General features: G+C 34.5%; 1 protein-coding gene across 4 annotated transcripts; it reads left to right on the plus strand.

Annotated features, from left to right (window-relative positions):
* The first annotated feature begins 1,193 nt into the window (after nt 1-1,193).
* On the plus strand, nt 1,194-9,695 carry LOC130805987 (protein-tyrosine sulfotransferase). Of its 4 annotated transcripts, none has more exons than XM_057670866.1 (14): nt 1,194-1,404; nt 1,527-1,591; nt 1,680-1,756; nt 2,461-2,635; nt 2,719-2,790; nt 4,769-5,057; nt 5,471-5,611; nt 6,519-6,623; nt 6,696-6,843; nt 7,453-7,502; nt 7,583-7,651; nt 7,766-7,885; nt 8,081-8,206; nt 9,064-9,695. In XM_057670866.1, the coding sequence occupies exons 3-14, from the start codon at nt 1,708-1,710 to the stop codon at nt 9,205-9,207; spliced, it is 1,488 nt and encodes a 495-aa protein (XP_057526849.1). In that variant the 5' UTR covers nt 1,194-1,404; nt 1,527-1,591; nt 1,680-1,707; the 3' UTR covers nt 9,208-9,695. The 4 variants fall into 4 exon arrangements, with proteins under 4 accessions (XP_057526849.1, XP_057526852.1, XP_057526851.1 ...); XM_057670869.1 differs by having other exon boundaries at nt 1,527-1,571; XM_057670867.1 differs by having other exon boundaries at nt 1,212-1,404; nt 1,527-1,566.
* Nucleotides 9,696-13,154: the final 3,459 nt, after the last annotated feature.

The raw sequence follows: 13,154 nt of genomic DNA on the forward strand, positions 1-13,154 counted from the left end.
CATTGAACTTTACAATATATTATCACTATAAAAACATATGTGATTATATTTTTTTGTGTAGATGATTATATTGATATTAAACGTAATCACTTAAAAATTGTGCTAATGCTAAATGTAACATATTGTCAATTATTAAAAGTGATCATCAATAATGTCATCACTTTAAAATGATCATATACAAACTTGATGACATATATATGCATACAATGATAGAAAAACATAATAAAAATTTTGTAAAGCTCATATTTATTATTGAAAAAAATAATCATATACACGCATAAATTTATTAATTACAATCCAAAGTGATCATCAATAATGTTTCTGAAATAATCAACGCAACCAAAAATTTGAGCTGATGGTTGAGAACCATCATATATTATATGCTCTAACACTTACACGCCCCCCTCACATGAAAACTTTTTAAACAAAAAGTGTAATGTAACACAGACCCTTCTCATATATTGACTTATAATATCATATCAAGAAATCAACTAAACCAAAATCTTAAATTGATAACCGAAACTCAAAATATATTATATAATCTATCAATATCACCCCTTAAAAATAATTATATACAAACTCATAATGATAACAAATACTCCATATGCTTACAAGTTACAACTATCAAATCAAATAAGACTTAAAATGATAATTTTACGGTGCTCACACTAATACTTTAAAAAATGATCTTACATAGACATAATTTGATCATTTAGATTTCAAAAAGTGATTATTAGCAAAGTCATCGCATACTAATATTATATACAAGTTACTACTACTAATAATATATACTTACAATATTCAAATAATAGCTCATACTATAATTTTATAATGCGTATATTATGATATTAAATTAATACTAAATTATATATAGACAAAATTTAATAGTTAGACTCTAAGATAATAATCAATAAAAGTTCATCGTTGTTGTTCATTTTTGATGTCATGCTTTATCCTCTTCTTGTTTTTTCATTAGTAATAGTATATTTTTTCTATAAATTCAACGAGTCTATAACAAAATAGAAAAATTAAATTCAATATTTTAAACACAAACATAAAAAAGTTAACAATCATTTTTTTGGCTGTTTAATTTTTAAAAAACTATGTAAGTTCTTATATTTTTTTTTAAAAAAAAACCCTTATATGGAATTTGCCCAATTTGGCAACAAAATCCCCAATATAATTCACCCAAAGTTGACTAAAATATTAAATTAGTCAACGGAGTTGACATCCAGAGTGGACTCCATTCTCAAATTCCTGCCATTACTCCATTCCTTTCCAACCAGGAAGCTTCATTTCCCTTTTGGTCTCCATTCCTCTCTCTATTCTTTCAGTGTAAAACCCAATTGGCGATTGGCCCCCACAATTATCGGGTACCAAACCAATTGTTCTTCTTCCGGTCTGGTACTTGCCCCGACACACCTTCACTTTCTCACTATTTTTTTGCAAGCACAAGATTCCGGCATTCCATACTCTTGTTTACTTGTTTTCCATTTATGTAATTTTGTTTTTCCTTTTAAATTTAGGGTTCTTTCACTCAGATCTTTTGCTTCCCCAGTTTGATCAGTTTGGTAACTTTTGCTTCTAATTGGTATTGATTTTATGGAGAAATTTGGTTGAATTTTAGTTTTGATTATTTTAAGTGTTGTACTTATGATTGCTTAATCTGTTTGTTTCAGAAATCAACTGGGTTCTTGCTGGAGTTTGATGGGGTCAATTCTAAAATGGGTTTTTCCGTTAATGATTATTGGATCAGGTATTGTGCTGTTGCTGCTTTTACTTTTTCTTTGCTATTCTTGATTTTTATTCTGAAATTGTATGCAAGTGCAATAGTTAATGGTGTTTTAATTTGGGGAATTATAATATATTTCTGCCAACAAGAGAGACCATGGCTGTGTACCGGATCATTTGTTTTATATGCAGTTTATTCTCGCTTATGCAACAGCCTTATCTCTTTTGATAAGGGTATGGCCCGCTGTCATACACCCCATGATTGATTTTTTGTGTGGTATATACCGTATATGATGATGATGATGATGAGCAAGAGGGAATCTAGGTGCGGGCGTGCCTTGGCTATAGCCCATGTCATTTGATTAAAACCTTGGTGATGTGGAATTTTGATACACATAAGTGACAACGGAGTTCGTTGAGCACAAATGGAGAGATGAGTGTTTGACCCACCATTTACTAACTAGATTCGCCGTGGTTTGCGAGAGTTGTTTAGATTTCATATTATATGAGCCTGTGTTGGTTCATGTAGCTGATTCCATATGTTGGGTTTAAGAATTCGATATTGATGTTGTTTTAGTTTGTGAAGTTGAAATTAGCAACTAAAGTAACCTTGTAATATTGATTTAAAGTTTATATTTTCCTTCTTGAATGTTTTGTGTTTTAGAATTGCATAAGTTCGTTTCGGTATTTTCCGGGTGTTAATTGTTCTTTTCCCTTTTCAATTATCAGTGTTTCTGCTGGGGAATGTTTCTTCAACTAAGGATGACTACAAGCGCTGTGAACTTGCTGTAAACAAGTGGGCAACTTCTCAACTTAGTCAACCAGTTGATAATAAACATACTCTTCGTGATCTATTGTTTTTTCTACATGTACCAAGAACCGGAGGACGCACCTATTTTCATTGGTAAATAACAAATGGTTGACTAAGGAACTTATTATAAATGTTGAGTTCAAATGGATTTTACCCAATCTTCTGCTTGCTTACAGTTTCTTGAAAAAGTTGTATGCGTCTCATTTGGAATGTCCTCGTTCTTATGACAAATTGCGGTTCAACCCACGGTATCATCTTTTGCATTTTCTTTTAATGTGTACCATGCTTTTTTATACTCTATGCTCTATCCTTAGCTTGTTATCGATGTTTTTTTATTTTATCATTATCTTTATTTTTATGTTAGGCATTAGAGCATTAATATTTACTTCTATGTTATCTTGGAGACATGCAGTTATATTCTTATTGTCTTCTATGCATTCCTTGCAGACATCCTTTCAATTTATGCCATTGATAATTTAATAATATGCTACTGAAGGAAAGTAGCTACCATCTCTTTTGTATATTTGTTTTGGTTCATGTAATCCACCTCGACCCCCAAAGATTAAGACTCGGCATCGTTGTTGATTTGTTGTAGAGGTAAGTAGCTCTAAATTGTATTCCAGCAATGCTGAAAATAGTAGAACTTCCTTATGGGTCCTATCTAAATAGCTTTTACCTAGGATTTGGATATTGGAAATGATGAGGTTAGCTTGATGTATTGTAATGAGTGACCTGTATTTTCCTTTTCTCTGGTCAGTTGATCCTTCATCAAAGATGTTCTGTACAACAGTACAAGGCTCTAGGAAATTATGACCAGTAGATGTACAAATGAGTAGAACCATGAAAGCTTCAGTTTTGCATAACTCTGAAGTATGTTTCATGATAGAGAACAAAAGTACCATCCCAAATCACGACCCATGTTACTTACTACCTTGTCTGGTTGAAATAGCCTCATTTGTAAATTGGGAGATTTTTAACAGAAGATAAGAATTTAGTAATAAATGAAGAAAGAGAATGAATTGTGTGGATGACATTAAAAGAGAATTGAAATTTGTGTATGAGATTAAAAACAAGTGGAATGGTTTTCCAAATACAGAAATGAGGAAAAAAGAGTGGGACAACCTAAAATAGAAAATGAGGGAAATTGAGGGTGACGGAGGGAGTAGACTCTTCAATTGCTTTGCATACACCAGTGGGACACTTGACATTCTGACATGGCAATGTAATCCTTACCGAACTCTTCAGTTGTCAAACCACTGCTCCAATTATCTTGAAAACATTTTTTTTAGAGTGGAAAATACAAATACAGGGATAAGAACCTCATGTGATTTGTGCTTGATGAAGGGCATCAGGATGAAATTTGACAAAAACTAGCAATAAAGTTAAGCTGAAACGTGTATTCACATGTTTGCACGTGAAGAGCTTGGGCAAAAATATTTCAGAAGCAGAAGTTTATTCAGTAAATGCTGTATTTCTACACTCGTGTCCAATTAGTACAATGTACAGCGTGCCCAAATCTTAGCTTTGACCTGTCCCACACTTAAATTTGTAGTATGTACTCATATTCTCAACAATCAACACTCATAGCTGGAGTAACTTAACTTACGACAATGTCACAAAACATTTGATGAGGATAATAGATATGTTCCAGAGACAAAATTGATTGTTATCACCCACTTTTAAGGCAAATAATGGCTGTGGTGTGAATTCTTTTTATATATTTGTGGCAATATCTAATATGGTTTTGATGGTGGGAGCTCAAACATCATATGCTATGAGTTGGACAAGTACTTGAGATTAGTCTTACATCTTTAGATTCTTCTTTGCTATATGCATAGCTATTGATGTGATATGACTTGTGGCTCCAAGAATTTCATTTGTTGAATATTTGAGCTGTCAAGATCAATCATGCAAAGAGGATGGTGTACCCAAAGAGACGATTTCGTATGGGTATTCTACTAGACCTGTTCTGATGTAAAGAAGATTTATTGGAAGAAATAACTTCCAGTGTGAAATAAAAACAATTGATGTTGGTACAAGCTCATACATGTTTCATTTTCTCATTCTATTCATATTCTTTTCAATGATTTCTTATATTCTTATCAACCCAATTGCTCTTTGTTAGTTATTGATGTTGGTACAAGCTCATACATGTCCCAGTGTCTTGTCTGATTGCGTTTTAGTCATGGTGTTTTAAGTATGAATGTACCCTCTATTTCCTTGCAGAAAAGCACATTGCAGGTTGTTAGTCACTCATGATGATTATAGCATGATGACCAAGCTTCCCAAGGAAAAAACGTCAGTGGTCACAATACTAAGAAACCCTGTTGATCGTGTATTTAGTACATACGAATTCTCAATTGAGGTAGCTGCTAGGTTTTTGGTGCATCCTAATTTAACTTCTGCTACACAAATGGCTGGGCGTATACGAAAGAAAAACAATGTAGTTAGCACACTAGATATTTGGCCTTGGAAGTATTTGGTTCCATGGATGAGAGAAGACCTTTTTTCCAGGGTATGATTAATATTTCTCCTTTTATCTTTATTAGTAATATGTCAAAGGTCATTATGCTGTTTGAATGTTTGTTCCTTGATTTTTCCATTTCAACTTGTAATTTGCTTAGGTAGATTTGGGCCTTTGGTGGAACAGTGAAAGTTAATATTATACTTACTAATAATAGTTTACAAGTATACTTCTCAATGATGTTTCACTTGCATTGAGCAAGGAACCTGATGATGTTATTCGAGAGTTTTTTTAATTGAATTATTGGTTTCTTTTGTTCTATTTATGAACCTGATAATGTTATATTCATCATTTTCTTACATTATCAAATTTAGGGTAAATGCTTGATTGAGGGCCTCAAATTTTTAGATTTTGATGCTCTTGTTAACCTCTTGTTGATTCTTTGGTTTGTTTTTGATGTACAGAGAGATGCAAGGCTTGGTGACAACCTAAATCATGTTGTAGGTGAAAACTCATACAACATGCAAGACTATGCTATGCCTTTACATCAATACATCAAAGATCCAATAGCTTTAGATATCGTTCACAATGGAGCTACTTTTCAGGTGTATTTTCTTGGATCTTCATTATCATTTCTTTTTCCATTGATGTTGTTGTTGCTGTAGTATTGTGGCTTGTGGGTCTTGTGTCTATGCTGTTTCTAATATGGAAATTAGCTTCATTCCGATGGTTTTGCCTAAGGATGAAATGCAAGGCTCCATGCTTGTTTGCTTTACTTTTAATTCTGATGCATGACTAGTGATAAAATCCTTGTGATTATATGTTGAACTACTGTAGTTTTGAAGGAAAAAAAAATCACCCCTTAAAATGTATTGTGTGTGCTTGCATTTCCACACGCGTATTCAGGCGGCATTGCTAGAGCCTACGTACTTGAAATTACATACACAGAAAGCAAATTGCACCTGGTGGGGGTTAGGGTTAGACAAGTTATTCTTAGGGAGTCCAAAGCTCCAACATTGACAAGATGACGTTGAAATTGTTTCTGAATTTCTGCAATTATACCCATTTTACTTCTGATGCTGAGTTGCGATGCTGCTATTAAACATCCTACATTGCAGACAACTGCAGCATACCCTTTATTTTTTTCCTAATTTTGTCATCAGTTTTATGCTGCGTGTTTAAAGAACTGCAGCATAAGTTACACAGCAGATGAGGTTTTTTCCACTAGTGATGAGTATCCTAGGATCTCTTATACTCGGAATTTAGTGTTCCAGAAATTGCCAATTAGTTTGTTGGATTCTGATGTTTTTCCTTTTGTCTGGGAAAATCTCTTCCCTCCCTTTTCCAAACCTCACAAAGATTTGCAGTGTCTTTTCGTTGGGTTTTAGTCCTCTTTTGTGATCTTCTATTTGTGATTTACAATATTGGATGTGTTTTTGTCTCTGTGCTTCTGATTTATGCTCTTGTTAGCATCTATACTGCAACTAAACTTGTCTCCACTACTCGCTGCAGGTTGCTGGGCTTACAAATAACTCTAATTTAGCGGAGTCCCATGAAGTGCGCACTTGCGTTCAGAAGTATCATTCCCTGGGTACATCCGTACTAGAAGTGGCTAAGGTAGCATGATTTCTTTGACGTTTTCACAGCTGGTGCAGTCCCATTTTGTCTAATTTTTTTCTAACTTTTCAGAGGAGATTGGATAACATGTTGTATGTTGGACTAACTGAGGACCATAAAGGATCTGCAACAACATTCGCACATGTAGTTGGTGCTCAGGTCATTTCTCAGTTAGTAGGGTTAAATTCTAGCACGGAATATCAAGCTAACAATATTACAGGTCAGTTATATGAAAGCGTTTGTTCCCTTTTGTGTGTGTGTGTGTGTGTGTTTGGAGGGGGTAACTGGGGGAGGGGGGCTCCGATTTTTCTCTACCATATATACACCATGCTGCAAACCAATTTCTATAAAGCAATAGTTTTCTGAGGCTGGAATCATCCTTGAATCTTGATATATTTAACTGTGAGAGATGGTAAAAACATTTTTCTCTTCTAGTATGCTCGTTTACCGACACTCCAAAAAAAGAGACAATAGTTGCCAGATCCTATAGGGAAAAGACATTTACCTTTTTTAGAATAAGTTTGTGTCCTGAACCACAAAATGCAAGATATTTCCATATGGAAAGCATTATCATTTTGGGAAGTAGGGGTGAGCTTCGGGAAAGACTACTATGTATGAGATTCTATAGTGTTATAGGCAAATGCCAACTAGGGATGGCAACAGGTTGTCCAGATGGACCCGGATTCAAATCCGTTTTCTAAGGGATTACCCATATCCGGATGTACACAAAACTATGTGGCTGGATTTTAATCACCTGTTATGTAGCTACCAATAGTAATCTTATAGTGATGTACATAAAAGTTTTTCTTGACACGATCTCATTTTGCAGAAGAAAGCTCGTCGCTTTCGGAGTTTGAATCTCAAAAAGGTCAACACAAGGTTAGTAGGAATGTTGTATGTACTACTTGAATTAAAGAACTGTTGAGTTATTTCAACGCTCCAAACTATCTGTAATGCAGAGTATCCCAAATCCAATTGTTAATAATCCAGGAACGGTTTCACCAGTGTTTGGAAAGACCAAAAAAAGTGTAAGCTTGCTCTTGTATTGTCATTTTCTTGGTAATTTGATTGTCCTATTCCGTCATTTCCATCTGATTGTTTTTCTAAAGCATAAAACTTTTCTGTGGTCACCCATTCAAAAGATGACTGTCGGAGAACTTATGAAAGCTTATGAAGGGTGCATTACCAATTTGCGGAAGTCACAGTCGCAGAGACGAATTAATTCCCTTAAGAGAATTTCTCCCGTCAACTATACAAAAGAGGTGTGCAATGACATGTATTTCCGTCATTACCTAGCTTTGTCGTAATGCCGTGTTGATTTTGTTTAATATTGCATCAACGTAGTATCAAGTACATTGTTTTAGGCTGTAATGGCTGAGCAGAACGTTATTTGTATTGTATCGTCTGTAGGTTGTAGACAATAGTGTTCACTGACGCTTTAAGTTCACACATTACAGGCACGACACCAGGTACCTCAATCGGTGATTGAGCAGATAATTTCACTAAATAGGCTTGATATGGAGCTTTACAAGTACGCTCAAAATATCTTTGATAGGCAACATGCACAAACAGTACAGAAGTTGGTAAGTTCCGTAATCTCACTTTCTTAATCATTTAGCATTTCTATTCTCAATGTACAATAAGAAAGAAAAGATTGTCGGAGTCTCATTTTATTGCTTTAAACTCAATTTTCTCAATGACACTAATCTTTTCTAGGCCATAGGTGGACAATGGATCGGGGTGTAGTTTTGCTGTATTTTCCACTTTTATGATTTTCGATAATATTATGCCTAATCCTTGTTTTCATCTTCTTGCAAGCTGCCACTGACCTTTTTTTATTGGGACTGGGTTGTTAATAACTTGACCTGAACCCGACCAAGAACGGACCCGACCCGGAACCCAACTATTTTGATAGGTCTAGTTGTTGTCAGTGTCACATGATTTGCTAATCGCCTCACGAATCGCGAATCGAAAAGGGCAAATTGTGGTCCATTTTAGGTTATTTTTGAAGCATTTTGAGCGAATTGCGAATTCAGATTGCGAACTAACTAGCAAATTATGTTACACTAGTTGTTGTTAATGGTGTATTAGGACTATGCAATCTATGCTAGTTGGCTCATCCATTATTTATTGGGTTTCGGCTTTTGACATTTTATTCCTATATATCATTTCATACCATAGGACTTGTCAAATAGAAGTAGTATAAGAAGTATTAGCCTATTTCTGCTGCATTTTTAAGAGCAGTTTGAAGGACACGATAGTTTCTCCATCCTTTTTACGCCGAAATCCCTCTGTTGAGTACAGGTTCTTTGTTTGTCTGTGACCCCCCATTGTTTTGAAGCGATACATGCATTTGGTTGAGTACCGCAGCTGATTTAGACTTCATTGATAAGCTATTCTCCCTTTTTAAATATAGTTCTATCGAACATTCATGTTGCAGGAAGGACAAGACAGCATCCTGATGAACGCATTCGGAGAAAAACCTTGTGAAAACATGTTTTTGATCATGGCCATTGTTTCGGCGGTTCTAGTAGTATTATTATATGTAAATGCAAGAAGAAGAATGTTTAAAGTTAAGGTATGATATATTAGCGAAACAAGGCAGGTGCCAAAATGTTTGTAGAGAAAGGAACGACACTGTGCAATGCGGCATCTGATGTTTTCGAGTTATGCAGCGGGCTTCAAAAATATTGAAGGGGCGTTAGCCGGCTAATGAAAACACCGTAGATTGGCCCTAAAGTATGATCAATGATGTATATCTAGCCCTTCTCTTCCAACTCTCAGTGAGACGATTTTCTTGGCTTTTGGGACTTTGATTTTTGAGGTCGACATTGATTTATTTGCTGCTCATTTTGCCCGAGTTCGTCGCAGCTGAGACAAAGACGTTTCTTCTTGCGGAAATCCTTTTCTAAGTCTAAACTGTGAGATTGAAATGTGTTGCTTAGACTTGAGCTCCACATAGAATGTAACTAGTTATACAATAGTTTTGCAAATTTGCAAAAGGGTAATTGGGTTAACTAATTGTATCATTTTTCGGAATTGGTTTTATTTCGTACATCTTGGTTCAGCGTACATTGGTTGGGGGCATATGAGGTTCATACACGCAAGAGGAATCAAGGTTCGTGTTTGTCGATGTCATGTTTCGGTTCATTTGATCGATTACCATTTTAATGGGTAACATATAACACTGAAGCCTAACAAACGAGTTAGTTCAATATATACATAAAGATGAGTATTTGATCCATTTTATACTAGTATGTTGGATTCGTCACTACTTACATGAGTCACGGGATCTCAGGTCTTTAAGGTTGATCAGGCCACCATTGGGTATTTGCTATGGACAATAGTTGGAATGTCGAGTAAGGGTTATATCTCGAGAATGCAATATTCTTATTTTGGTACCTTTATCAAGTAATCAGTATCATACCATGTCATACCATCATACTCGATAAATTGTGTTGAGACATAAGGTTGGGGTATATGACGCACAAACTATACCCATAACCCCTCCAAGTAAAGGACACCAGAGGGATGTTGTCAAAGAAACTTTCAAATAAAGAGTCCTGCTAGGAGCGGTTATGAAGTAATTAGTGTGTTTCGTTAAGCGTCAAAGGAAGAAATTCACAATTCATTTAAATTGTACGGAAAAAATGAGGCACAACAGTTGTGTATATTGACAAGGTGTGCATAATAGCATCAATAAGAGCAGGTCTGAAAGGCACATCACTTATTGCAAAAGGTATAAGGTACGACATAATTAGTATAGCAATAATAAATTTAATCAAGTCATTTTATAAGTTAAAACAATTCTTTTACTAAGGCTTGTAGGTGTTAAATTAAGAATAATATAAATTTTAAGAGTGTTTGATTAGTTGAAATGGGTCAAATTAAGTATTTTAAGTAAAAATTGTTTAAAAATGTGTATATGGATGATTTAAAATGCAAGGATTAGTAAAAACTAAATAAGTTAGTGATGTTTTTAAATTAAGTATTTTAAGTTCAAAAACTAACCTAATATCAAAATTTATGATTCAATTAGTGAATTCCTGTGACAGTGCATATAAGGCCACACCCATTCATATGGCTTATTACTTGAAGTAACATTACGAGAGAAATCACAAAAATACGGTGTAATAATCCGACTTACCGTTGACTGAGTAGACAGAGTCATCATGGGGTTTATTTTCCAAGAAACTTAAATCACACTTTCAAAACTTGAGCAAAAGAGTTACCAATTCTTTAACGTAACTAACTCAACTAATTCTCAAACCAAACATTTAACTAAAATACAAAGTAATCATAAAAATCACTATAAAAGTCCAACATAACCAATACAATCTAGACTAATATACAATTTCCAAAGCCCAATACACAACTACAAAATTCTAACGTGCTCAGCTCAATTTAACATCCTTGAAACTCTAATCAACTCCGCTATCCCATCGTTCCCGACCGGTTTCAAATTGTAAACAATCTAAAACATGGAAACAATAGGAAGTCAGGTTGAATTGAATGAGAAGTAACAATCCAAAACAACAAAGCACAGTAATTCAAAACATAAGTTTAAAAGCAACATCAATTTCCTAAATCTATGTGCGCACAGGAAATCTGGTTGAGAGGAACATCCATAGCTCTAAGGCTATATTACTCTCGGATGAGGCTAGTAAATATTTGAATGGCAATTCACCTCAAAATAGGGAGTACGGGAGATTTTCCCTCTGCTCCGTCAATGACCAGCTTGTGAGCTCGATCCATTAAGCATAACAATATCAGCAATAATCATTCATAACAAATTTGTCTCTAACATTATAAAATTCACAGCTATAATAAAACCATTTTCAAAATTTTAGTCTGGCTAGATCCCTTTAAGGGACTGCTACTGCTCACCAAAAATGATTCAAGGAGCTAAATTTGGTTCTCCGCAATCACTAGAAAGGTTCCTCGATCATGTCGCCTCCTGAAGCATAACAAATCACAACATCATGAAAGAGTGTTCGATACAACTACAATCTAGATCTATACAACTTATTGCACCTCCTCCTCCTAAGACTGCGACTTAATCAAAGATTATATATTATCATAACTAACTAATAAAATTATGAATGTTCTGATCTAGCTCCCAAATATACCATCAAGATTTTATAACGGCGATCTACAATTGTTCACCTTTTATTCAAGATTAACAATCTCCATAAATTTCCTTTGCATTTTTAATCACAAGTAACATAGATATTTCAACCTGCCATTCCAAGGACCCTATATTTCAATCAAGATCACTAATTACCCCATTTTCATCACTTTCAATTATTTCTCAACAAGGTCACTATTTAACGTTATTTATTCACCACCGCTATTCCTCAATATGCACATCTAGTTAACCACAAGATAAATATCCTAATCTATAATCAATAGAACAGGTTAGTCCATCCAAGGTTATCAATTATCTTATATTTACCAACAAGTCTTAAACCTCAATATGCATAATTAAATAACTAAGCAAGTATTAACAAAAATCTTGAAATAGGGAGATAATCTTCTTGATTAGTGATTCTTTGATGATAATGAATTAAAATAATGAAATCATAACATAATATAAAGGAAAAGAGTAAAGATATGCAAAGATATTAATGTAGAAATCAACAAAAGAATGAAGGATGATACCTCCTGGCCTTTTCGGTAATCAAGGCTGAAATCTTGCGATTCTCGTTCTAGTTTTCGAATCAAAAGAGGTAGCAAGGTTGTTGTTGTGTGCTTCAAAAATCAGGAGCAGGAAATGAGCGATGATTGTTGTTCTTGGATTGCCCTTAAAATCACAAAATAACGAATTAGGAGAGAAGGGTGACTGTACCCACTGTTGACGCCGCCTATTTGAGGAACAAGAACCTTACAGAGATGGTTAACGGTGAATTTCGAAAAATCAAAACTAAAATGGGGAAGAGGATTGTTCAAGTGTTGAAGGATTCAACAAGAAAAGAAGCGTTTTCAACCCTAATTTCAGAGACGGAATGTCGTCAAGAAGAGGAAGAAGATCATACTTTTCAGATTTCAGAAAAGATTATCGAATTCCATGGAATTGTTGAGAGTTGAGACTAATTGGGAATTCACTTGTGTGATTGTTGCTGCATGTTCGAAAGTTTGGGGAAGAAGATGATTGAAGTTTTTGGTTGCCCTAATTTCGAGTATCAGGAAGGAAAGGGGTGTTTATTTTGATTTCTTTTTGGTCTCTGGTGGAGAGTGGAGTACTGGAGAAGGAAAATGAGAGTGTTTGTGTTGGTTCTTTTTAAGTGACTAAGAAAAGTAGGGATTTAGTTTTATGCACCAAAATAAAAGAAAAAAAAATGGAGGAGGGATTAAATTGAGAATATTTATATTATGTATATTTAAGGTTATTTTTCTACTAATAATTCTTTTAAATTTACTTGTCTTAAATTATTAATTTTTTGAATGTTACAGCCGGTCTCTTGTCTCTCAAGTCTAATCCATTAAAACTTAATGCCTATTTAGTGTATCCTTAATGTCTACTTATCGTAT

The sequence above is a fragment of the Amaranthus tricolor genome, chromosome 2, assembly GCF_026212465.1.
Source record: "Amaranthus tricolor cultivar Red isolate AtriRed21 chromosome 2, ASM2621246v1, whole genome shotgun sequence".
NCBI lineage: Eukaryota > Viridiplantae > Streptophyta > Magnoliopsida > Caryophyllales > Amaranthaceae > Amaranthus > Amaranthus tricolor.